The 23758-nt window shown below is 46.1% G+C and overlaps 1 protein-coding gene across 3 annotated transcripts in view; it reads left to right on the top strand.

The window, feature by feature from the left end:
* Positions 1-17339, top strand: part of LOC140468047 (AP-1 complex subunit mu-1-like) — a 46280-nt gene extending 28941 nt beyond the window's left edge. For all 3 annotated transcript variants that reach the window (XM_072564219.1, XM_072564220.1, XM_072564221.1), the window contains exons 8-12: positions 2215-2286; positions 4028-4186; positions 6647-6772; positions 9452-9527; positions 11838-17339. In XM_072564219.1, coding sequence (XP_072420320.1) covers positions 2215-2286; positions 4028-4186; positions 6647-6772; positions 9452-9527; positions 11838-11860 — 456 coding nt within the window. In that variant the 3' untranslated portion in view covers positions 11861-17339. The remainder of the gene's footprint in view (positions 1-2214; positions 2287-4027; positions 4187-6646; positions 6773-9451; positions 9528-11837) is intronic.
* The last annotated feature ends 6419 nt before the right edge of the window (positions 17340-23758 follow it).

The raw sequence follows: 23758 nt of genomic DNA, 5'->3' as shown, positions 1-23758 counted from the left end.
ACATTCTCAGTCAAAGTACCATTTGTCTTTTACAAAGAAACAGAGATTGACTGAGACGCTGAACAGAAGTGCCACATCAGTGGAGAGAGAAGAAAAACAGAGTTAACATTTCTGAAGAAGGGAAGGAAATACGCAAGAATTGTGAATGCTGGAAATCAGAAACCAAAAGAGAAACTGCTGGAAAAACTCAGCTGATCTGGCTGAGAGCGAAACGCAGTTAACATTACCTGGGTCCTTTCTGGAGAAGGGTCGCTGGATTTGAAACATTATTTCTGTTTCTCACTCTCTGCAATTTCTGTTTTTGTTTCAGATTTCCTGCATCATCAATTCTTCTTATTTTCTCTTAATGTTTTCTTCAATTGGTTCATGTGAGTTAGGCCCAGTATTTATTGCTTCCCCTGATGATGATAGTAGCAATAATCCCAAGTGGGAATTACTGAATCGCTGAAGCCAGGCATGCCACATGGGAACTAAACAACCCTTTTGTTCAACCTCTGCTTGGGGGTTTTAGAGTGGAATGTTTCGGAGAGGGAGGCGTTGGATGACAGTTACAGTGGGGAGGGAGTGAGAATCAGAGAGAGAGAGAGAGCGAGCAGATCTGAGGGATGGTGATGCCAGGCATGGCGTTACTAACCATTTGTTGGGTGTTTCAGTTGTCCATTTTGTACGGTCTTGGGGTCCCATGGAATACCACGCTTTTCACTGAAGATTTTCACTGAGTCCCCTTCCACTTCACTGTGGGATCAGAAGGAATCAGCCATCCATTCCCCCTCGATGCATCAAGAAGAGTTTTGTCATAGAGTTGCCATACAGCAGACCTTTCAGCCCAACTCATCCATGCCAACTAGATATCCTAAATTCATCTAGTCCCATTGGCCTGTATCCCTCTAAACCCTTCCTATTCATGTACTCATCCAGATGCCTTTTAAATGTTGTAATTGTACCAGCCTCCACCACTTCCTCTGGCAGGTCACTTAATACATGCACCACCCTCTGTGTGAAAATGTTACCCCTTTTAAGTTTTGTCTGAGTCATTACAACAGTTACAACATTTAAAAGACATTTGGATAAGTACATGAATAGCAAAGGTTTGGAGGGATATGGGCCAGGAGCAGGCAGCTGGGACTAGTTTAGTTTGGGGATTATGGTCAGCATGGACTGGTTGGGCCAAAGGGTCTGTTTCTGTGCTGGATGACTGTATGACTCTAACCTTTCAAAATGCTGTCCCTTTTAACTCTTTCCCCTCTCATGTTAAACCTGTGCTGTGTAGTTTTGGACTCCCTTACCCTGGGAAAAAGCCCTTGGCTATTTACCCTATCCACACGCGTCATGATTTTATAAACCTCTATAAGGTCGCCCCTCAGCCTCTGATGCTCCAGGGAAAACAGCCCCAACCTGTTCAGCCTCTCCCTGTAGCTCAAACCCTTCAACCCTGGCAACGTCCTTGTAAATCTCTTCTGAACCCTTTTAGGGTTCACAACATCCTTCCGATAGGAGGGAGACCTGATCTGCACACAATATTCCAAAAGTGGCCTAACCAATATCCTGTAACATGACATCCCAACAACTGTACTCAATTCGCAGGGGTCAACAGCTCATCCAAGCTTCTCTATCAGCACCTTTCCAACTCACAACCTCAACCATCTTGCATGCAAGTTCCCCTATCCACACTGCTCACCATCCTGACTCGGAAATATATCGCCGCTCCTTCAAGTGTCGAAATCCTGGAACTCCCTCCCTCAGGGCATTGTGGGTCGACCTACAGCAGGTGGACTGCAGCAGTCTGAGAAGGCCGCTCACCCCCCCCCACCACCTCAAGGGGCAGCTGGGGACGGGCAATAAATGCCAAGTGATGCCTACATCCCATGAATGGTGAGAAGGAGTGGACTTTATCGGGAACAATAACTGGAACAAAGCGGCGAGGGGACTCCAATATTGTCAGGGGCTGAGGGTTTACAGATACAAACCTGTGTTTCTCAGCTGTTTTCGATCAGCTGCCAACCCTTCCTGGGCCTAGCATGGGTTGGTCGTGTCCTTCCCTCGGAGCCGGGAGACCTGGGTTCAAATCCCACCTGCCCCAGGTGCGTCCTAATATCATTTAGAAAATACCTTCACTTTATATGAAACAAAAATTGACTCTGTGTTCACGAGTTGGAATTTTTTTAAGAAACGAGAACTCCATTTCAAGAATTCTTTTATTTTTGTTTTGTTCAGGTGAAGCCTCTGATTTGGATTGAATCTGTGATCGAGACGTTTTCCCACAGCCGAGTGGAATATCTGATCAAGGTAAAAGATAAAATTGCTGAGATTCCAATTGCTGAATATTGAGTGAGTGACTGACAGCCACCAACACATGGAAGAGTGAGTAAGCATGAAGGGCCCTGGACCCTATCAGTCTGAACTTCAATTAAAATTTAAGTCTTAATTTATTCACGGGGTGTGGGTGCCATGTCTAGGCCCTTCTTATTGCCCAGAGGGCAGATAAGACCCCATTGCTGTGGGTTTGGAGTCGTGTGAAGGCCAGACTGGGTAAGGACGGCAGATTTCCAAAATGAGTGAACCAGGCAGTTAACTCTGGTTGCCATTGGGCTAACTTTCTACTGAATTCAAATTTCACCGAGTGCTGTGGATTCGAACCCATAAGTAGCATCCTACAGCCAGTTTTCCTATCGCCACGCAAGAATCCATGCTGATCGTTCGGTTTTGTTTTTGCCCCGATACTCTTGCGGGGGGCAAAGCCAGGGTGGTAGACTCCGAATTTGAAAGTAGAGTCACAGGTAGATAGGATAGTGAAGAAGGCGTTTATTATGCTTTCCTTTATTGGTCAGAGTACTGAGTACGGGAGTTCGGAGGTCATGTTGCAGCTGTACAGGACATTGGTTACGCCACTGTTGGAATATTGCATGCAATTCTGGTCTCCTTCCTATCGGAAGGATGTTGTGAAACTTGAAAGGGTTCAGAAAAGATTCACAAGGATGTTGCCAGGGTTGGAGGATCTGAGCTACGGGGAGAGGCTGAATAGGCTGGGGCTGTTTTCCCTGGAGCGTTGGAGGCTGAGGGGTGACCTTATAGAGGTTTACAAAATCATGAGGGGCATGGATAGGATAAATAGACAAAGTCTTTTCCCTGGGGTGGGGGAGTCCAGAACTAGAGGGCATAGGTTTAGGGTGAGAGGGGAAAGATATACAAGAGACCTAAGGGGCAACTTTTTCACACAGATGGTGATGTGTGTATGGAATGAGCTGCCAGAGGATGTGGTGGAGGCTGGTACAATTGCAACATTTAAGAGGCATTTGGATGGGTATATGAATAGGAAGGGTTTGGAGGGATATGCTGGCAGGTGGGACTAGATTGGGTTGGGATACCTGGTCGGCATGGATGGGTTGGACCGAAGGGTCTGTTTCCGTGCTGTATATCTCTATGACTCTATAATATCCCCAGCCAGCGTATTGCACCCCCTGCTACTGTTTGGTGGTGTTATCCAGTACCATTCTCCAGCCATCCCTCTGAACGAGCTAACCAGTCCCTTCTGAGTGTGGTATCTCTGCAGTCAGCCTTGGAATATCCAGCAGGGAAGCCCCTTTCCACACTTGTCCAGCCATCCCCAAAAGAAATTGTGGGGGCAGTGTGCAGTGTCCAAAGTCAGAAACCGCCGAGTCTGTGATGCCTGTGTTGTGCAATACAGGTATCCCCCACGTTTCGAAAATTCGCTTTGTGCCAGTTTGCTTTCACTTAGATATGATACCTGTCCTCGCTAACTGAAAGAAATCAGAGGATTTTCGCTTTTACGAATAGCATGATTGCTTTTCCCTTTGCGCCATTTTGGCTTACAGAAGATTTCCTAGGAAAGCACTAGTTTGGGATAGCAGGGGAAGCCTGTAGCCAGTTAGCACGGTCCATCCCTACGAGGAGAGGGGGTGTGTGAGAGTGAGCTCTGGAAGGCTCTGACGCACCAGGAGAAATCCATACCCTCTGGGAATGAGGAGAGGAATTAGCTGGTAATAAAGGCGTCAATGTCTTCCTCCAGGCCAGGAGTCAGTTCAAGAAGCAGTCGGTGGCCAACAACGTGGAGATTGTAATCCCCGTGCCCAGCGACGCCGATTCACCCAAGTTCAAGACGACCATGGGCAGTGCCAAGTGGGTTCCTGAAAACAACACCGTAGTGTGGACCATCAAATCCTTACCTGTAAGTAGGAGCCAATGCGCTGCGTGTGGACATTCAGGGGGATCAATGTGAACCACCTAGGGCTCTGAGTCAGTGTTTAGGGGGATCAAGCCCGGTTTGAGATTCATGGGCGGAGTTGAGTTCCGTTGTTGCACTGTCGGGGTGGGGGTGGAGCGGAGATGATGAGGTGGGAAAGGGATGCCCGTCGACACGATCCCAGGTGGATGTCAAAGGTCCACACAGCAGCCACCCTGAAGGAAGGCGACCGGGTTGACACCGGTACCTCAGCCAAAATGTACTCCTGCGTTGGCATCACCAAAACACACTCGGATGTGTTGCTGTTTCTGGGATCTTGCTGTGTAGAAATTGGCCGCCTTGTCTCCTGCATCCCAACACCTCCTGAAACGTCTTCCGCCAGCCCTGAAGTATTTTGGGATGACCTGGGGTTGTGAAAGGTGCTACATAAATGCTGTTCCTTCTTGCCTTTATGAAGGATGCATTTAGCAATGACAAAGCCCTGAAACCCAAAGAGTATCAGTTATTCTGCAGAGAGGACATATCCTGGGTAATGCGCAGTGTCCTTTGCGTCACTCTTCAAGTACATGAGGAGGGATTTTATAAATAATTCACCCCATGGAGGTGTCACTGGCTAGGCACCATTTATTGCCCATCCCTAACTGCCCAGAGATCAGTTAAGAGTCAGTCACATTGCTGTGGTTCTGGAGTCACGTGAAGGCCGGGCCAGGTAAGGATGGCAGTTTCCTCTCCTGAAGGACATGAGTGAATCAGATGGATTTTACCCAACAATTGACAATGGATTAATGATCATCATTAGACTCTTAATTCCAGATTTTTATTGAATCCAAATTCAGTTGTGGTGGGATTCGAACCAAGGTCCCCCAGGAAACTGCGTCTCTGGATCAACGTTCTAGGGGTAAGACCACTAGGCCGTCGCTGGCCCAGTCATGACAGCTCAGAGACTGTGGCCTCTCCTGAACCTGTTTAGCCAGGAGCCCTCTGGTGGTGGCTCAAAGCCTTGTTTTCAACACACATCATTTGCCTTCCCATGTAACATCTGACTCAGGAAGTAGAGGGCATCCCTAGAGTTGAGCAACCTGCTTTCTTTAAGAGCTGCAGCAACCGTGATCAAGGGGAAAGGGAAAGGGAAAGGACAGGATGAGTGAGTTTTAAAAAAAATCACACAACACTAGGTCGTGGTGCAACAGGTTTGTTTGAACGTATAAGCTTTCGGACCGCTGCTCCTACATCAGGTAGCTAGTGGGGCAGGATCATAGGACACAGAATTTACAGTAAAAGATCACAGTGTCATACAACTGATGCAACATATTGAACAAACCAAGATTGCTGTTAAATGTGGGATTAATGTATCGAAACCTGCATCCCCCATTCTACATGATTAAAGACTTAACAGCAAACTTGGTTTGTTCAATTCAGTTGTGTGACACTTTTGATCTTTTACTATAAATTCTGTGTCCTCTGATCCAGCCCCACTAGCTACCTCATGGAAGGAGCAGCGCTCCGAAAGCTAGTGCTTCCAAATAAACCGGTTGGACTATAACCCAGTGTTGGGTGATATTTGTCCACCCGAGTCCAACACCAGCCTTTGCACTCTGGATTAGTGGTGCTGGAAGAGCACAGCAGTTCAGGCAGCATCCAAGAAGCAGCGAAATCGACGTTTCGGGCAAAAGCCCTTCAGGAATAAAGGCAGAGAGCCTTAAGTGTGGAGAGAGAAGCTAGAGGAGGGTGGGGGTGGGGAGAGAGTAGCATAGAGTACAATGGGTGAGTGGGGGAGGGGATGAAGGTGATAGGTCAGGGAGGAGAAGGTGGAGTGGATAGGTAGAAAAGGAGATAGGCAGGTAGGACAAGTCCGGACAAGTCATGGGGACAGTTACTGAGCTAGAAGTTTGGAACTAGGGTGAGGTGGGGGAAGGGGAAATGAGGAAACTGTTGAAGTCCACATTGATGCCCTGAGGTTGAAGTGTTCCAAGGCGGAAGATGAGGTGTTCTTTCTCCAGGCGTCTGGTGGTGAGGGAGCGGCGGTGAAGGAGGCCCAGGACCTCCATGTCCTCGGCAGAGTGGGAGGGGGAGTTGAAATGTTGGGCCATGGGGCGGTGTGGTTGATTGGTGCGAGTGTCCCGGAGATGTCCCCTAAAGCGCTCTGCTGGGAGGCGTTCAGTCACCCCAATGTAGAGGAGACTGCATCGGACGGATACAATAAATGATATTAGTGGATGTGCAGGTAAAACTTTGGATGTGGAAGGCTCCTTTTAGGGCCTTGGATAGAGGTGAGGGAGGAGGTGTGGGCACAGGTTTTACAGTTTACCAGCCCTTGCACATCAGGATTAGACTAGATAGCTTGGAAGAAATCGGGGCCAATTGGACTTGGTTCTGCAATTTCTAATTGCTTGTTCTGATGTAATGAACGGGGTTTTTGTTTTTTATGGCTTTCTCTCTCATCAGGGCGGGAAGGAGTATCTAATGCGGGCTCACTTTGGCCTTCCAAGTGTGGAGAGTGAAACCACCGAGGGGAAACGGCCCATCTCCGTCAAGTTTGAGATCCCGTACTTCACTGTCTCGGGGGTGCAGGTCAGTGCACGTGCCTGACATGGGGACAGTTAGAAACTGCTTATCTAACCCAGGCGGCTGACAGGGGTGGGTGGTGAGTCTGCGCATGGTGGCTGTGTAGATGGCAGAGAATGTCAGCAGGTGGTGGTGTTGGTGGAGGCGAGATGGTGGCAGAAGCACCGTCGGAGCAGTGCCGTTGGTTCAGCATTGGGGTGGAGGAGCTCTGATCCGGACCCCACCCTACTTCATTGAGACAAGGCTAGAAGGTGAACTTTACTGCTTTATTTCTCTCTCTTTATATGCTCGGGTTTTGGTTTTAAGATGGCGCCCGGGGAGTGGCGCCACTAAACAATGCTTTTCATTATATTTGTAATACGCGGCATTAAGTCAAATAAAACCCTGACCAGCCAAGGCCCAAACTCCAGCTTAACCAGCTCGGCGCCTCAGTATTATAGTACCAGCATGGGAACAGGAGGAGGCCACCCAGCTTCCTGAGCTTGTTCTGCCACCATTCAACAACAACATGGCTGACCTGTGCCAATCTCCAAATGCCAGCCTTTCCCCTCGTGCCATCACTGGACAGAGGCGATCTTTCACAGGTCAACAATGACCCAACATGAACATCACTGTGAGGGGGGAGGTACACTGTCAAAAGCTTTTTTGAGCGAAAGTTGTTCCCATGGTGACACCTCGGAGTGCTCCTGTCAACCAGCATCATTCTTCTCATATAGTATAAATAGCTGTTTCCTTCCCTTTGAGATTTGGTATTCTTGCAATTCTGTCCTGATAAACTCAAGACAAAGAACATTGATAATATGTTTCTTTTGACAGCAATCCTCAAAATCCTTATGACCAAATGCCTAATTGACCCCACAGAGGAACAGGGGAAGATAGGAATAAGCCATTCAAGCCTGCCCCTCCATTCAATACCATCATGGTTGAGCGAACATTTCAAAATCTTTTACTTACCTCAATCTCATCCCATAACCCCTTATGCCACTAGTAATCAAAAGTCCATCAATCTTTACCTGACACATACTCAAAGATAGAGTTTCCACAGCTCTCTAGGATAAGAAATTCCAAAATCTCACTACCTTCTGATTGAAAATATTCTCCTAACTCAGACCTAAGTAGCATCTGCCTTATTTTTAATCTGTGACTCTGGTTCTAGACTCCCTCACCAGGGAACCATCTTGCCTGCATCTACTCTGTCTATCCCTTTTGAGCGTTTAGTAGGTTGGAGTGAGATCGCCTCTCATTCTTCGAATCCTGGCCCAGTTTGCCTGATCGCTCTCTATAGGATAGCCCCATCGTCCCAGGAATCAGCCTGGGGAACCTTTGTCTCCTGAGGTAAGGATTCCAAAACCGCACACAATGCGACATCAGTTATCATTGTGGAAGTAAGTTCTGAACTACTGTCTTGCACAAGTCGAGTTGTTTTCTAATTTTGTTCGTGAAATTGTCTTAATTTTTAATGCCCGAGACTTCACTGCCATTGGAAATAGCTGTCGTCAGCATTTCCTTGTAGCATCAACAGGGATAAAACAGGGAGTTTGTTTAATGTTCCCACAGTCTGTACTGTGTACCTAATGAACCATCCCTCCTTTTCATAAACCCAATTTTGAATCCCAAATTTACCAAGATCCCATCTCTACTGCTCAACTGGCCTTTGGTCTCTCTCCTAATGGTGGTCTCCTGCAGCTTAGTGCATTATCTGGGTTTGTCAGTGACTAGCTTTGAACAGCAGAGTACGGTCTTCAAAAACGACTGGGATATTTTGAGTATCACCCAAGATGATAGGATAGTGAAGAAGGCATTTGGTATGCTTTCCTTTATTGGTCAGAGCATTGAGTACAGGAGTTGGGAGGTCATGTTGCGGCTATACAGGACATTGGTTAGGCCATTGTTGGAATATTGTGTGCAACTCTGGTCTCTTTCCTATGTGAAACTTGAAAGGGTTCAGAAAAGATTTACAAGGATGTTGCCAGGGTTGGAGGATTTGAGCTATTGGGAGAGGCTGAACAGGCTGGGGCTGTTTTCCCTGGAGCGTCGGAGGCTGAGGGGTGACCTTATAGAGGTTTACAAAATCATGAGGGGCATGGATAGGATAAATAGACAAAGTCTTTTCCCTGGGGTGGGGGAGTCCAGAACTAGAGGGCATAGGTTTAGGATGAGAGGGGAAAGATATAAAAGAGACCTAAGGGGCAACGTTTTCACACAGAGGGTGGTACATGTATGGAATGAGCTGCCAGAGGAAGTGGTGGAGGCTGGTACAATTATAATATTTTAAAAGGCATTTGGATGGGTCTATGAATAGGACGGTTTGGAGGGATATGGGCCGGGTGCTGGCAGGTGGGACTAGATTGGGTTGGGATATCTGGTCGCCATGGACGGGTTGGACCGAAGGGTCTGTTTCCATGCTGTACATCTCTCTGACTCCGGGATAAAAAAAATGGGCGGGGTGCACGAGGAGCCTCTGCCTGTCCATCTCCTGTTTGTAACCTTCTCGTTTGAAAGTATTCCCTTTACCTGACGAAGAAGTAGCGCTTTGAAAGCTTGGGATTTCAAATAAGGACACTAACTGGCGTCATGTGACTTTGTCCATCCCAGTCCAATGCCGGCACCACCTCATCAGAAAGGATTCAATTGTGCGACTTCTGCAATGTGATTAACTCCTGGCTCTCTTTATTCGTATCATAGGTGCGGTACATGAAAATTATAGAGAAGAGTGGTTACCAAGCACTGCCGTGGGTGAGATATATAACTCAGAGTGGAGGTCAGTACTCCCTTGCTGCAAGAGAGATATGAGTTTAAACCCTTGGGTTTAGTGTGTCTAGCTATTACAGTTCTGTTGAAGAACAAATACACCCGCAATGTGTTATGGATCAGACCAAACCCCATCAAAATAGTCAGAAGATAGGTCTCGACCTGGGGGCATTGCTGTCTCACAGCGCCAAGGACCCCAGGTTCGATTCCCGCCTTGGGTGACTGTGGGGAGTTTGCACATTCTCCCAGTGTCTGTGTGGGTTTGCTCCGGTTTCCTCCCACAGTCCAAAGATGTGCAGGTTAAGTGAATTGGCCGCACTAAAATTGCCCCATAGTGATATGTAGGTCACGTGCGTACATCAGAGGTAAATGTAGGGGAATGGGTCTGGGTCGATAACTCTTTAGAGGGTCAGTGTAGACTTGCTGGGCCGAAGGGGATTGTATGAGACACAAAACTTTTCTTATTTTAAAGGTAAATGTAAGAAGTTACCTTTCAGGTGCAATTCGATTGATCAAACTACCAGATTTAAAGCAAAATTTTAATCATCTGCTATATTAAAACACTACAAAAGAAAGAATGAATTGGAATAATTAGATTAGATTAGATTACTTTACTTTACAATGTGGAAACAGGCCCTTCGGCCCAACAAACCCACACTGACCCTCCGAAGAACAACCCACCCAGACCCATTCCCCTACGTTTACCCCTTCACTTAACACTATGGGCAATTTAGCATGGCCAATTAATCTAACCTGCACATTTTTGGACTGTGGGAGGAAACCGGAGCACCCGGAGGAAACCCACGCAGATAACGTGCAGACTCCACACAGGACAGTTGCCTGAGGTGGGAATTGAACCCGGGTCTCTGGCGCTGTGAGGCAGCGGTGCTAACCACTGTGCCGCCCACATTCTACTGGAAAGTCTAAGAGAATAATAGATACAGTAACTATCACTAATAAAGGAGCTTCCATGAATACACCCTTGTCAAAAGGCAAATTCAAATTGTCTCACAAGCAATTCAAGCAGAAAGGAGACAGCCCCCAGCATTTTAGCTGTCACCGAGAGAGGGGAAAAATAGCTTCCCCATTTCTTCAAGACCTCCAACATCAAGTACTGAAAACTAAAACTAAAACTCATGGTTCTGTGAGAGTTTGACCACACCCATTCAGGCTGCTTCTATTGTTCCAACTTCTTTTTTTTTAAAAAAACCCAAGGCATTACCTCTAGTGGCTCTGGTAGACTGCTCAGTGCCTCTACCTTTAAAACCTCTCTTCAACTGGGAAAAAAAACCAGGACAACCTAACCCATTTAATAAGACAATAGCAGATCATTTTCAAGCCTGTACTCTGCTAGTCCCTGATGACCTTTGTTCCCTGACTAGTCATGAGTCTACCTACCTCCACTTTAAGAACATTCAATGATCCCACCTCCATTAATGTCTACGGAAGACACATCCTTCGACTCTTGACCCTCCGAAAGAAAATCATTCTTGTTGTGTCCAAATGGGAGACACCTTATTTTTTAAACCATATTCCTTGTTTTCCTATTCTCTGAGTGGGGGGAAATGTCCTCCCAGAATCCAACCTGTTCTCAGAATTTTATACCTTTTCAATGATTCGTCCAAACTCCAATGGGCACAGGCCCAACCTTTGTCAACTTTCCATTGCTATGAAGGAACAAAGTCCATGAGAGGCAGACGTTAATTTTTAAGCACTACTCCGATTAGCCTGCAAACCATAGAATCCTTACACCATTGAAGCAGGCCATTCAGCCAATCAAGTCCACACCAAACCTCGGATCACCCCCATCCAATCCCTGTAACCCTGCATATCCCACAGCTGATCCACCCTAAGCTGCACATCTCTGGACTGCGAGATGAAACCCACCCCGCCACAGCGGGGAGAAAGTGCAAACTCCACGCAGTCGGCCGAGGGTGGAATCGAACCCGGGTCCCTGGTGCTGTGAGGCAGCAGTGCCAACCACTGAGTCACTGTGCTTGCCCCAGAAGTTAGTGAATTGCAGCACAGAGCAGACTTGTGACACCACTGCATGGTAAGGTCTCAGTCACTCTGAACTGTAGAGAGTGGGACTGAGCATTGACAATGTCACACCCGCACCCCCCCACCACCCCAAACCCCACCCTTCACTTTTGACAAAGCCAGGGACTCTGGGGCTGGGGTTACTGAGGTAGCCTTTCTGTGTATCCAATGGTAGAAATGAAGAGCTCTGATGTTGGAGTGGATTGAATTTGTTTGTCTCAACAGCATGTGAAAAACGTTCAAAATCGATTGTCCTTTAACTGTGCGTCTTGCATTACAGATTACCAACTGCGGATACATTAACAACCGAGAAATATTAACCCTTTACTATGCCGTATGGGGGAAAGAAAAACAGGCTGGTTCTTCCCACTGAACCAGTGGCTTTCACCATCCCATTAATATCTCTCCTGATCCATTCATGCAATCATTTATTGTACCGCTTTTGTCACATACGCTCACCTTCTTGAGTAGAGATTGGCAGCAAATACTTTGTGAAGGCAGCCTGATGTAGTACCATGCAAGCATGCCAAGGCTGTTCAGCCCCTTGAGACTGTCCTGTTAGACCGACTCAACGCTCAAGTCCATTTCACCTTTGCTCCGCGTCCCTTCAACGTCCTTCCTGACGGAAACTCGCTCACCGTCTTGAAGATTGTGCTTGACCTTTTGAGAATCCCAAATGCTTCCCGATGTCACCCCTGGTTGGCCAGGCACCTGTCTTAAAGTGATGCACTCGTAACCTGGAAATGTCCCGGCTCAGCGGTTTGAGAACTCGAATTCCGATTTCTTCTTCCTGGGGATTATAAACTTGGAAATTAAAGCATCGATTTCGTTGGAAATGACTGTGCAGCTGTCAGATTGGAAACCGAGAGAGTGTTACACTGGGAAGGGCAGTACCTAGAGGATGTAATATAAGGTAGTTTGCAAGAAATCCAACAGGGAATTCAGGAGAAACTTCCTTATCTAGGGACAGAAATAAGACTGAGAAACTTACCACCAGGGGCAGAGGTTGAAGTGAATGGTGTAAATGTATGTCCGGGGAAGCAGATGAGAGGGCAAGAAATGGATAGTAACAATCCTGGATTTAGATGAGCAAAGATGAGAAGCATTTATTGCCTAAACCTAATTGGGAATCATTGTGTCATACAGCACAGAAAAAAATCCCTTCACTCCAAGGCCTGCATTGAGTAGATCTTGGACAATAGGAGTTGGGACGTCTTGTTGAGGTTGTGCAGAACTAAAGCTAATGCCCCTCAGGGAAGGAAATCTGCCATTGCTACCCAACCTGGCCCATATGTGACTCCAGACCCACAGCAATGTGGTTGCCTCTCAACTCTCTGGGCAGTTAGGGATGGGCAATGAATACCAGCCTGGTAAGGAATCAAAAAATTCCAAGAGCAGCAAAGAGCCAACCACACGGAGTCCTAGAGCACGGAAACAGACCCTTCCAGTCCATGCTGACCATAATCCCCAAACTAAACTAGTCCCACCTGCCTGTTCCTGGTCCATATCCCTCCAAACATTTCCTATTCATGTACTTATCCAAATATCTTTTAAACATTGTAACTGTCCCCACATCCACCACTTCCTCTGGCAGCTCATTCCACACTCTGTGTAAATCAAGTTGCCCCTCCTGTCCTTTTTAAATCTTTCTCCTCTCGCCTTAAAAGATATGCCCCCTCATTTTGAACTCCCCCACCCTTGGGAAAAGATTCTGGTCATTCTTTATCTTGGCCTTCCCCCCCCCCCATGATTTTATAAACATCTTCAATGTCACCCCTGAACCTCCAATGCTCCAGTGAAAAAAGTATCCAGTCTATTTTTTTTATATATCTGAAACTCTCCATTCCCAGCAACATCCAGTTTAATAATATCCTTCCTATAACAGGGCAACCAGAATTGCACACAGTACTCCAGAACAGGCCTCACCCAATGTCCTGCACATCCTCAACATGAACATCTCAAATATCTGAGTGATGTGGACAAGTGTGCTAAATGCCTTCTTAAACACGCTGTCTCTGTGACACAAATTTCAAAGCATTATGTACCTGAACTCTTAGGTCTCTCTGTTCAACATTAATTGTAAAAGTTCTGTTTTTGTTTGCAATAACAAAATGCAAAACCTCGCATTTATCCAAATTAAACGCGATCTCCCACTCCTCGGCCAGTTGACCCAATCCATCAAGATATCTTTGTAACCTTCTTCACTGTCCATTATGTCACCAATTTTGGTGTCATCGGCAAACTTTCTAATCGCACCTCTTTATGTTCTCGTCCAAATCATTGATATACACGACAAACAAAAGTGAACCCAGCTCCAATCCCTGTGGAACTCTGCTGGTCACAGGCCTCCAGTCTGAAAAAAACAACCCTCCACCACCAGTCTCTGTCTCCTACTATAAGCCAATTTTGTATCCAGTTGTTAAGCTCACGCTGAATCAGATATGATCTAACTTTACTGATTAGTCTATCGTGTGGATCCCTAACAAAGATTTTACTAAAATTCAAGTCAACACTGTGTCACCCATGTTGTTGTGGGTCCAGGGTCACACACAGGCCAGACTAGGTAAGGGTGGCAGATTTCCCTTCTCGGAAAGGCCATTCGGGAAGCTGCTGAGTTTTTATGACCCATAGTTACCTGGTTTTCATTAAGCAAGACTTTTAACACCAGATTTTTGTTTTTTAAAAAAACTGAATTGAAATTTCACCATCTGCCATGTTGGGATTTGAACTGATATCCTCAGAACACTAGCCCGAGGGTCACAATTGCTAGCCTAGTCACCGGTATTGTTTTTTTTTTAACTGTGTGAGACAGGCTGTGTGCCAATTCTTGATTGCGAGTTTGTGCTTCTGTACATGTGAGTGAGTTTGTAGGCATGTGTGCTTTTTTGATTGTGCAACTCCATGCACGTGTTTAGATTAGATTCCCTACAGTGTGGAAACAGGCGATTTGGCCCAACAAGTCGACACTGACCCTCTGAAGAGTAACCCACCCTCCTCTGACAAACTCACCTAACACTATGGTCAATTTAGCATGGCCAATTCACCTGACCGACACATCTTTGGATTGTGGGAGAAAACCAGAGCAAACCCACACAGACACAGGGAGAATGCGCAAACACCACACAGACAGTTGCCCAAGGCTGGGATCGAACCTGGCACACTGGTGCTGTGAGGCAGCAGTGTCAACCACTGAGCCACATGTGAGCACTCACCGGTATTGTTATGCTACTGCCTCCCCATTTTGATTGGAGCATTACGTTATAGATGAGGCCAGACCACTCAAAACATTCTTAAGCAGGCAGCCCCAGACCTTAACTTTGCAATTTGTTTCATTAAGTGTGCAGTGAAAATTACACTGAGTGAGGTAGCTAGGTTGACTACTAAATTTTAAAATAGATAAAAATGTATTCACAAAATTACACAACGAAACACAAAGAACAGAATAAAGAATCCCTACAGAACTCAGTCTGTCTAACTAGACTTAATTATGCTGTTCCGAATATGCAGTACAGTCCCAATAAGCAAACCCCCTTTAAAAATGGAACACATACTTACAGGTTGAAGTTAAAGGGCAGAAAAGAGAGAGAGTTTCCACACAGCTCCTTGTTGAACTTCCAACCAGTTCAAGACTGGACTAAAAACTGCTCAGCTCAGCTAAGAGTGCTGACCACTCCCCTAAAGAATGACCACTTTGGCCTGAAGTCTCATCTGTTCGCATGTAAACAAAAGGCCTGTCAAAATCCTTTTCATCTCTGTACCAAACCAGATTGATCGGAGCCCAGCCTGGTTTATTACCCCTCCTGAAAAAAAATCAAGCGCACAGTCTCCTTGAGCCAAGGAACTACTTTTAGGAAAAAGGGACTAGCTTTGTGACAATTAACACCAGTGTGGACTGGTTCAGTCAATTGGAAGAGCCACCCGCTTTTGTTTTCCAAGTATCATCATTGTCTTTCATCCTCGTCTCTGCTCTGATCTTCCTTGAACTACCTTCTCCAGCATGTCCCGACGCCATATAATTTGGTCAACGTGACCCTGAGGCCTTCTTCCTGAAAATAATCCCTGATGATCTTTTCAGTGTTCTGTGAGCTTCTTCACTCCTCTCTCATTCTCATCACGTGACCCATTCCATCCCCTTCTCCAGAACCACGTTTTAGACTTTGTAAATGCTAAATACCCTGGTTTCGTCCAAGTTCCTCAAGACTCCCCAAACCCTAGCCATCTTCATTGGGCAACAGAAACGCTGAAGGCGCAAGTGTCCCATTCTGAGGAAGAGTCATGACACATTAACGCTGTTTCTCTCTCCACTGATGCTGTCAGACCTGCTGAGTTTCGCCAGCAATTCCTGTTCCAATTTTCTGATCTCCAGCAGGTATTTACTTGCATCCACAGATTGTAAAGTTCACTAAATCGTTTGGGATGAGCCCTAATAAGGAGTGGGGGAAGGGGAGGGAGGGGAGCAACAGGTCATTCTGCCTAATTAAGAATCTAAGGCCCAATAGTCTGAGGATGTCGGTTTGATGGTGAAATTTAAATGCAATTTCAAACAAAACACTGGGGATTAAAAGTCTTTCTTGATGGCAATGTGAGTGGACGTGACCCTCTGCACATTTTACTTCATCTCCACTGTCAACGTCATCTTCTGTTCCTCTCTTGTTTAGAATCTTAGGGCTGTGCAGCATGAAAACAGACCCTTCGGCCTAACTCGTTGATGCCGACCAGACATCCTAAATTAATCTAGTCACAGTTGCCAGCACTTAGCCCATATCCCTCTAAATCCTTCCGATTCATATACCCTTTTAAATGCTGTAATTGTACTAGCCTCCACCGCTTCCTCTGGCAGCTCATTCCACACATGTACCACTCTCAGTGTGAAAAAGTTGCCCCTTAGGTCCCTTTTATATCTTTCCCCTCTCGCCCTAAACCTATGCCCTCTAGTTCTGGACTCCCCGACCCCAGGGAAAAAGACCTTGTCTACTTACCCTATCCATGCCCCTCATGATTTTATAAACCTCTATAAGGTCACCCCTCAGCCTGACGCTCCAGAGAAAACAGCCCCAGCCTGTTCAGCCTCTCCCCATAGCTCAAACCCTCCAACCCTGGCAACGTCCTTGTAAACCTTTTCTGAACCTTTGCAAGTTTCACAACATCCTCCCTATAGGAGGGAGACTAGAATTGAATGCAGTGCACCAATAGTGGGCTAACCAATGTCTTGTACAACATAACTTCACAACTCCTATATTCAAAGTTGTGTTTATCAAGCTCTCTCTTAAGGTCACCAACACAATTCACATCAATTACTACTCCATTTGTTTGGAAATGATACAGACTGACCATTCTCCAGGTGAAGAGTTTGCTTCTTATTGCCAAACCACGTCAACTTATTTTCATCTCTGTAATTTTTTCCCTGAAAATAAAAATGGAGTTTATTCCATTGCCTTTAATTGCACTGACTCGCCAGATGATCTAAAACTGTATAGCTGAAAGCTCATGAATTTTATACATTCTTCGTATCAGCAAGACCTCTGGCTGACATCATATTGAGGTTGGGGGATCTCTCTGCTTTTCGTGTTTGTTATTTTTCGTTTATAGAAAATCGTGAGTACGTGGGCGACATGAATCGGAATTTTTTTTGGAGTTTTTATGAATTAAAAAGCTAAGGGGTTTGTCATGTTACTAAAAGCACCCCTTTGTAATTTTGCATTGACCAATGAAGGGACTTGGGTGTCCCTGAAAGCTAATGTTTTTGTGACGTCAGTTAATGTCAATAAACAGATGGAAGGCACTCGCTGTGTTGCTGCTGGATTCTTGTGTCTCATTTTTGCTGTTGATGTAAAGTTGAACGGAATGGTGGCATGGTGGTTCAGTGGTTAGCACTGCTGCAGGGACCTAGGTTCGATTCCAGCCTCGGGCAGCTGTCTGTGTGGAGTTTGTACATTCTCCCCGTGTCTGCATGGGTTTCCTCCGGGTGCTCCGGTTTCCTCCCACAGTCCAAAGATGTGCAGGTCAGGGTGGATTGGCCATTCTAAATTGCCCATCGTTTTAGGTGCATCAGTTAGAAGGGAATGGGTCTAGGTGGGTTACTCTTTGGAGGGTCGGTGTGGACTTGTTGGGCTGTAGGGCCTGTTTCCACACTATAGGGGATCTAATCTAGTCTGGAACCCTAAGGGTGCAAGATTCCCATAGTGTTCAGGGATTATGCAGGCTAGGTGGGTTAGCCAAAGGAAATGTGGGGTTACGGGGTAGAGGGGTGGGAGTAGGTGGGATGCTCTTCGGAGGAGCAGTGAGGACTCGATGGGTGGAATGGCCTACACTGTTGGAATTCTATGAACTCTCTCAACTCAGGAGAGCTCCGTCATCCCAGGAGCCTTTGGTGTGAATCTCCTGATGGCAAATTGAGGTTGTCTTATTATGGTGCTCAAGACCACATACTGGGATAGCTGCATTCAGCAGGGGTGTGGGGTTACAGTTGTCTGTGATGTCTCTGTCTCAGAGGGAATAAAAATAAATCAGCTGGAAATCCCCCTCTTAACCTCTAATAAAGACTGCAGTAACCATACTGGGAGAAACCATCAGATGAATTTGTGTTTTAAAACACACAGCAAATGATGGTGTACCATTTTGGAACTCAGATAGATTAGATTCCCGACAGTGTGGAAACAGGCCCTTCGGCCCAACAAGTCCACACCAACCTTCCGAAGAGTAACCCACCCAGACCCAATCCCAACCCACACCTACCCCTGACTTAAGCACCTAGCACTATGGGTAATTTAGCATAGCCAATTCACCTGACCTGCACATCTTTGGACTATGGGAGGAAACCAGAGCACCCGGAGGAAACCCACACAGACACGGGGAGAATGTGCAACCTCCACACAGACAGGTGCCCGAGGTGGGACTCGAACCTGGGTCCCTGGCGCTGTGAGGCAGCAGTGCTAACCACTGAGCCACCGTGCCACCTTAAAGATACCTTTGCAGAATCATAGAATCCCTACAGTGTGTAAGCAGGCCATTCGGCCTATTGAGTTCATACTGACCCTCCAAACCGCTTTCCACCCAGACACAACCCTGTAACACCGCATTCTTCATGGCTAATCCACCATAGCTGTCATATCACTGGATGCTAACAGAAATTTGGCATGGCCAATCCCCCCTAACCCACACATCTTTGAAGGAAACCCATGCAGAAACAAGTGGAGCGTACAAACTTCACACAGACAGTCACCCGAGGGTGGAATCGAACCCAGGTCCCTGGCACAGTGAGGTAGCCGTGCTAACCGCTCAGCTACCGTCCCACCCCTAAACACTCTGAATAGAAATTTGTCGACACATCCATGGAGCAGGTGGGGCTTGAACCCAAGCCTGCTTGCTCAGAGGTAGGGACACTACTACTGCACCACTCCAGCTTGTATTCTAGAGTTCACACAGTTGATACTCAAGAGGGTGTATTTCTGGGTCACTGTGATCACCATTCTTACTGAGGCCACTCGAATGCAAACAGGCCCCTTAACAAATTGGTGAAAACCACCTCAAACAGGTCTTCTCCATTCCACCTGCTTACTGAGTATAACACAAACCCTTCTTGAATGCTCACTCCACGTCTGAAACATTTCCCTGCAGCCGTGCCTCTCCCTCAGCCCCAATAGAGTAACGCTTACCAAACACACAGCAATGGGAAGTGTCCTATCCAGATGCGTCACAGCGTGGTATGGCAACTGCTCTGCCCAAGATCGCAAGAAATTGCAGACAGTTGTGAACACAGCCCAGTCCATCCCAGTCTTCGTTCCATTGACTCCACCTCTACTTCCCGCTGCCATAAGCAGGCAGACAACATTATCAAAGATCCCTCTTCCATCAGACAGAAGTTTGAATACACATACCGACACATGTAAGAACAGCTCATCAGACTTATGAACGAACCCCTCAGATATTAGAGTTGATCTTTGCAGCTTCCCTGTAGCTGTAATACTATATTCTGCACTCTTCTATTACCTATAGAACAATGCAGCGCAGAACAGGCCCTTCTGCCCTTGATGTTGCGCCGACCTGTAAACTATTTTCAGCTTGTACCCCTACCCTATCCCAAAATCATCCATGTACTAATCTAAGGATTGTTTAAATCTTCCTAATGTGGCTGAATTGACTACATCAGCAGGTAGTGCATTCTACACCTTTAACATTCTCTGAGTAAAGAACCTGCCTTTGATGTCTGTCTTAAATCTATCACCCCTCAATTTGTAGTTATGCCCCCTCGTACACGCTGATGTCATCCTCCTAGGAAAAAGACTTGCACTGCCTACCCTATCTGATCCTCTGATCATCTTGTATGTCTCTATCAAATCCCCTCTTAGCCGCCTTCTTGCCAATGAGAACAGGTTCAAGTCGCTCAGCCTTTCCTCATAAGACCTTCTCTCCAGACCAGGAAACATCCTGGTAAATCTCCTCTACACCTTTTCCAATGCTTCCACATCCTTCCCGAAATATGGGGACCAGAACTGCACACAATATTCCAAGTGTGTCCGCACCAGCGTTTTGGATAGTTGCAGCATGATATTGCGGCTCCGGAACTCAATCCCTCTATGAATGAAACCTAACACACCATATGCCTTCTTAACATCAATATCCATGTGGGTGGCAACTTTCAGGGATCCATGCACATGGACTCCAAGATCCCTCTGCACATCCACACTACCAAGAATCTTTCCATTGACCCAGTACTCTGCCTTCCTGTTATTCTTCCCAGAGTGCATCACCTCACATTTAGCTGCATTGAACTCTATTTGCCACCTCTCAGCCCAATTGTGCAGTTTATCCAAGTCCCCCGCCAACCTGTAACATTCTTCCAAACTGTCCACTACTCCACCGACTTTAGTGTCATCTGCACAATTACTAATCCATCCACCTATGCCTGCGTCTAAGTCGTTTATAAAAATGACAAACAGCAGTGGTCCCAAAACAGATCCTTGTGGCACACCACTAATAACCAGACTCAAGGCTGAATATTTACCATCAACCACCACTCGCTGCCTTCTTTTAGAAACCAGTTTCTAATCCAAACTGCGAAATCACCCTCAATTCCATGTCTCTGTATTTTCTCCAACAGCCTACCATGTGGAACCTTATCAAAGGCTTTACTGAAGTCCATGTAAACCACGTCAACTGCCCTACCTTCATTTACATGCTTGGTCGCCTTCTCAAAAAACTCAATGAGGTTTGTGAGACACGACCTGCCCTTGACGAAACCATGTTGACTATCTGAAATCAAATCGTTGCTTGCTAGATGATTATAAATCCTATCTCTTATAATTCTTTCCAAAACATTTCCTACAACAGACGTAAGGCTCACTGGTCTATAATTACCTGGGTCATCTCTACTGCCCTTCTTGAACAAAGGCACAACATTTGCAATCCTCCAGTCCTCTGGTACCAAACCTGTAGACAATGACGACTCAAATATCAAAGCCAAAGGCTCTGATGTCTCCTCCCTAGCTTCCCAGAGAATCCTCGGATAAATCCCATCTGGCCCAGGGAACTTGTCTACTTTCACTCCTTCTAAAATTGATAACACCCCTTTGTAACAAATCTCGAGCCTTTCTCGTCTAATATCGCGTACCTCATTCTTCTCCTCTATAATAGTCTCCTTTTCCTGAGTAAAAACTGATGAGAAATGTTTGTTTAGCACCTCTCTGCTCTCCAAAGGGTCCACACTCAACTTCTCACTTCTGTCTTTGACTGGACCTATTCCTACCCTAATCATCCTTTTATTCCTCACATACTTATAGAAAGCTTTAGGGTTCTCCTTTATTCTATTTGCTAAAGACTGCTTGTGTCCTCTCTTTGCTCTTCTTAACTCTCTTTAAATCCTTCCTAGCTGATCTGTAACTCTCTGTCGCCTCATCTGAACCATCTTGCCTCATCAACACATAAGCCTCCTTCTTCTGCTTAACAAGAGATGCAATTTCTGTTGTAAACCACGGTCCCCTTACCTTATCACTTCCTCCCTGCCTGACAGGGACATACCTATCAAGGACACGCAATATCTGTTCCTTAAACCAGCTCCACATTTCCATTGTCGGAACCCCCCCCATTTTGCTACCCCATTCTATGCATCCTAATTCCTGCCTAATCGCATTATAATTGCCCTTGCCCCATCGATAAGTCTTGACCTGTGGCATGTACCTATCCCTTTCCATCGCTAAACTAAACCTAACTGAATTATGGTCGCACTCTCCAAAGTGCTCACCTACAACTAAATCAAACACCTGGCCTAGTTCATTACCATGCACCAGATCCAGTGTGGCCTCCCCTCTTGTCAGCCCTTCGACATACTGTGTCAGGAAACCCTCCTGTACGCATTGGACAATAACTGATCCATCCGACGTACTAGAGTTATAGCATTTCCAGTCAATGTTGGGGAAGTTAAAGTCCCCCAAAATGACCACCCTGTTCCTTTTACTCCTACCCAGAATCATTTTGCTAATCCTCTCTTTCACCTCCCTGGAACTCTGCGGAGGCCAGTAGAAAACTCCAAGCAGTGTGACCACTCCTCTCCTGTTTCTAACAGCACACAAAACAATACTTTCCATTGTAACTCAGTACATGTGAAAATAATAAATCCAATCAAGTAGTTTTTAAACAAGCCTGTTGAGAGGGTGGTGGTCAGTTGCCTTCTTGAACCACTGCAGTCCGTGTGTGTCGGTAGCTTCCTTAGGAAGACAATTCCAGGATTCTGACCCAGTGAGAGTGAAGGAACAGTGATATATTTTGAAGTCAGGCTGGTGAGTGGTTTGGAGTGGAACTTGCAGGATATGGTGTTCCCAGATACCTGCTGCCCTTGTCCTTCGAAACAGAAATGGTTGTCAGTTTGGAAGGCGGTGTCTAAGAATCTTCAGTGAATTTCTGCACTGCATCTTATAGATAGTGCACACTGCTGCTACTGAGCTTTGGTGATGGAGGGTGTGGATGTTTGTGGATGTGGTGCCAATCAAGTGGGCTGCTTTGCCTTGGATGGGGTCAAGCTTCTTGAGTCTTGTTGGAGCTGCACTCATCCGGGCAAGTGGGGCGTAGTCCAGAGTCGAAGAGTGTGGTGCTGGAAAAGCACAGCCTGTCAGGCAGCATCTGAGGAGCAGGAGAATTGACATTTCGAGCTCCTTGGATGCTGCCTGACCAGCTGTGCTTTTCCAGCACTACACTCTTCGACTCTGGCCTCCAGCATCTGCAATGTTCACTTCCTCCTCGGGGAGTATTCCATCTCACTCCTGACCTGTGCCTTGTAGATGGTGGACAGGCTTTGGGGAGCCAGGAGGTAAGTTACTTACCAGAGGATTCCGAGCATGGAGTCACATGTCGGCCAGATCAAGTAAGGACAAACAGATTTCTTTCCCTTACCTTAGGGTACGAGTGAACCAACCTTTGTTTTTTAACAACAGCCTGATTCATGGTCACCATGACTGAAAATAGTTTTATACTCCAATAAAAACAAGAACTGTGGATGCTGGAAAACTGAAATAAATAAAAAAGGGAAGAGTTGATTTGGACTCGAAATGTTAACTCTGATTCTTACTTTCCTCAGACTCTGGAAGATCTGCTGCGTTACTCCAGCACTGTCTGTGTTGGTTTCCCACTCAGGTTTATTGAACCTGCATTCTCCAGAGCATATGACCAGGCCTCAGGACTGGTAGTTTTAACAGTATCATAATTGGACACATGAGAAATACTGGGTAGATGATCAAGGGAACTAAGGAGACTTCAGGGCTTGATATCACAGCCTAGCCCCAACTCCAAATCTGCAACACTGGGGTAAAGTCAACTGACCCAACAGATAATTCACAATGGACGCAATGAGATTAAACTGTATGTTATTCTCTAAATTTGATGAAAATAATCCACATATTTCTTGTGCAATCTTATTTTGGATCCTTTATGTCGATGTGCAAACCAATGATGAGAGATAAGCTCAGAATTGATCAGAAATGGTTGCAATGTTCATTGTAACAATTGTAGAGTGAGTTATAACAATTACGTTTGGAATGAGTTGTAACAATTATATTCAGAATGAGCTGTAACAATTATATTCAGTGAGTTGTAACAATTATGTTCAGAGTGATCTGTAACATTTATGTTCAGAGTGAATTGTAACAATTACATTCAGTGAGTTGTGACCAGTGGAGTGCCACAAAGATTGGTGCTGGGTCCTCTACTTTT

This window comes from Chiloscyllium punctatum, chromosome 46 (assembly GCF_047496795.1).
Source record: "Chiloscyllium punctatum isolate Juve2018m chromosome 46, sChiPun1.3, whole genome shotgun sequence".
In the NCBI taxonomy this organism is placed as follows: Eukaryota; Metazoa; Chordata; class Chondrichthyes; order Orectolobiformes; family Hemiscylliidae; genus Chiloscyllium; species Chiloscyllium punctatum.
This window is presented reverse-complemented; position numbering and strand designations above follow the sequence as displayed.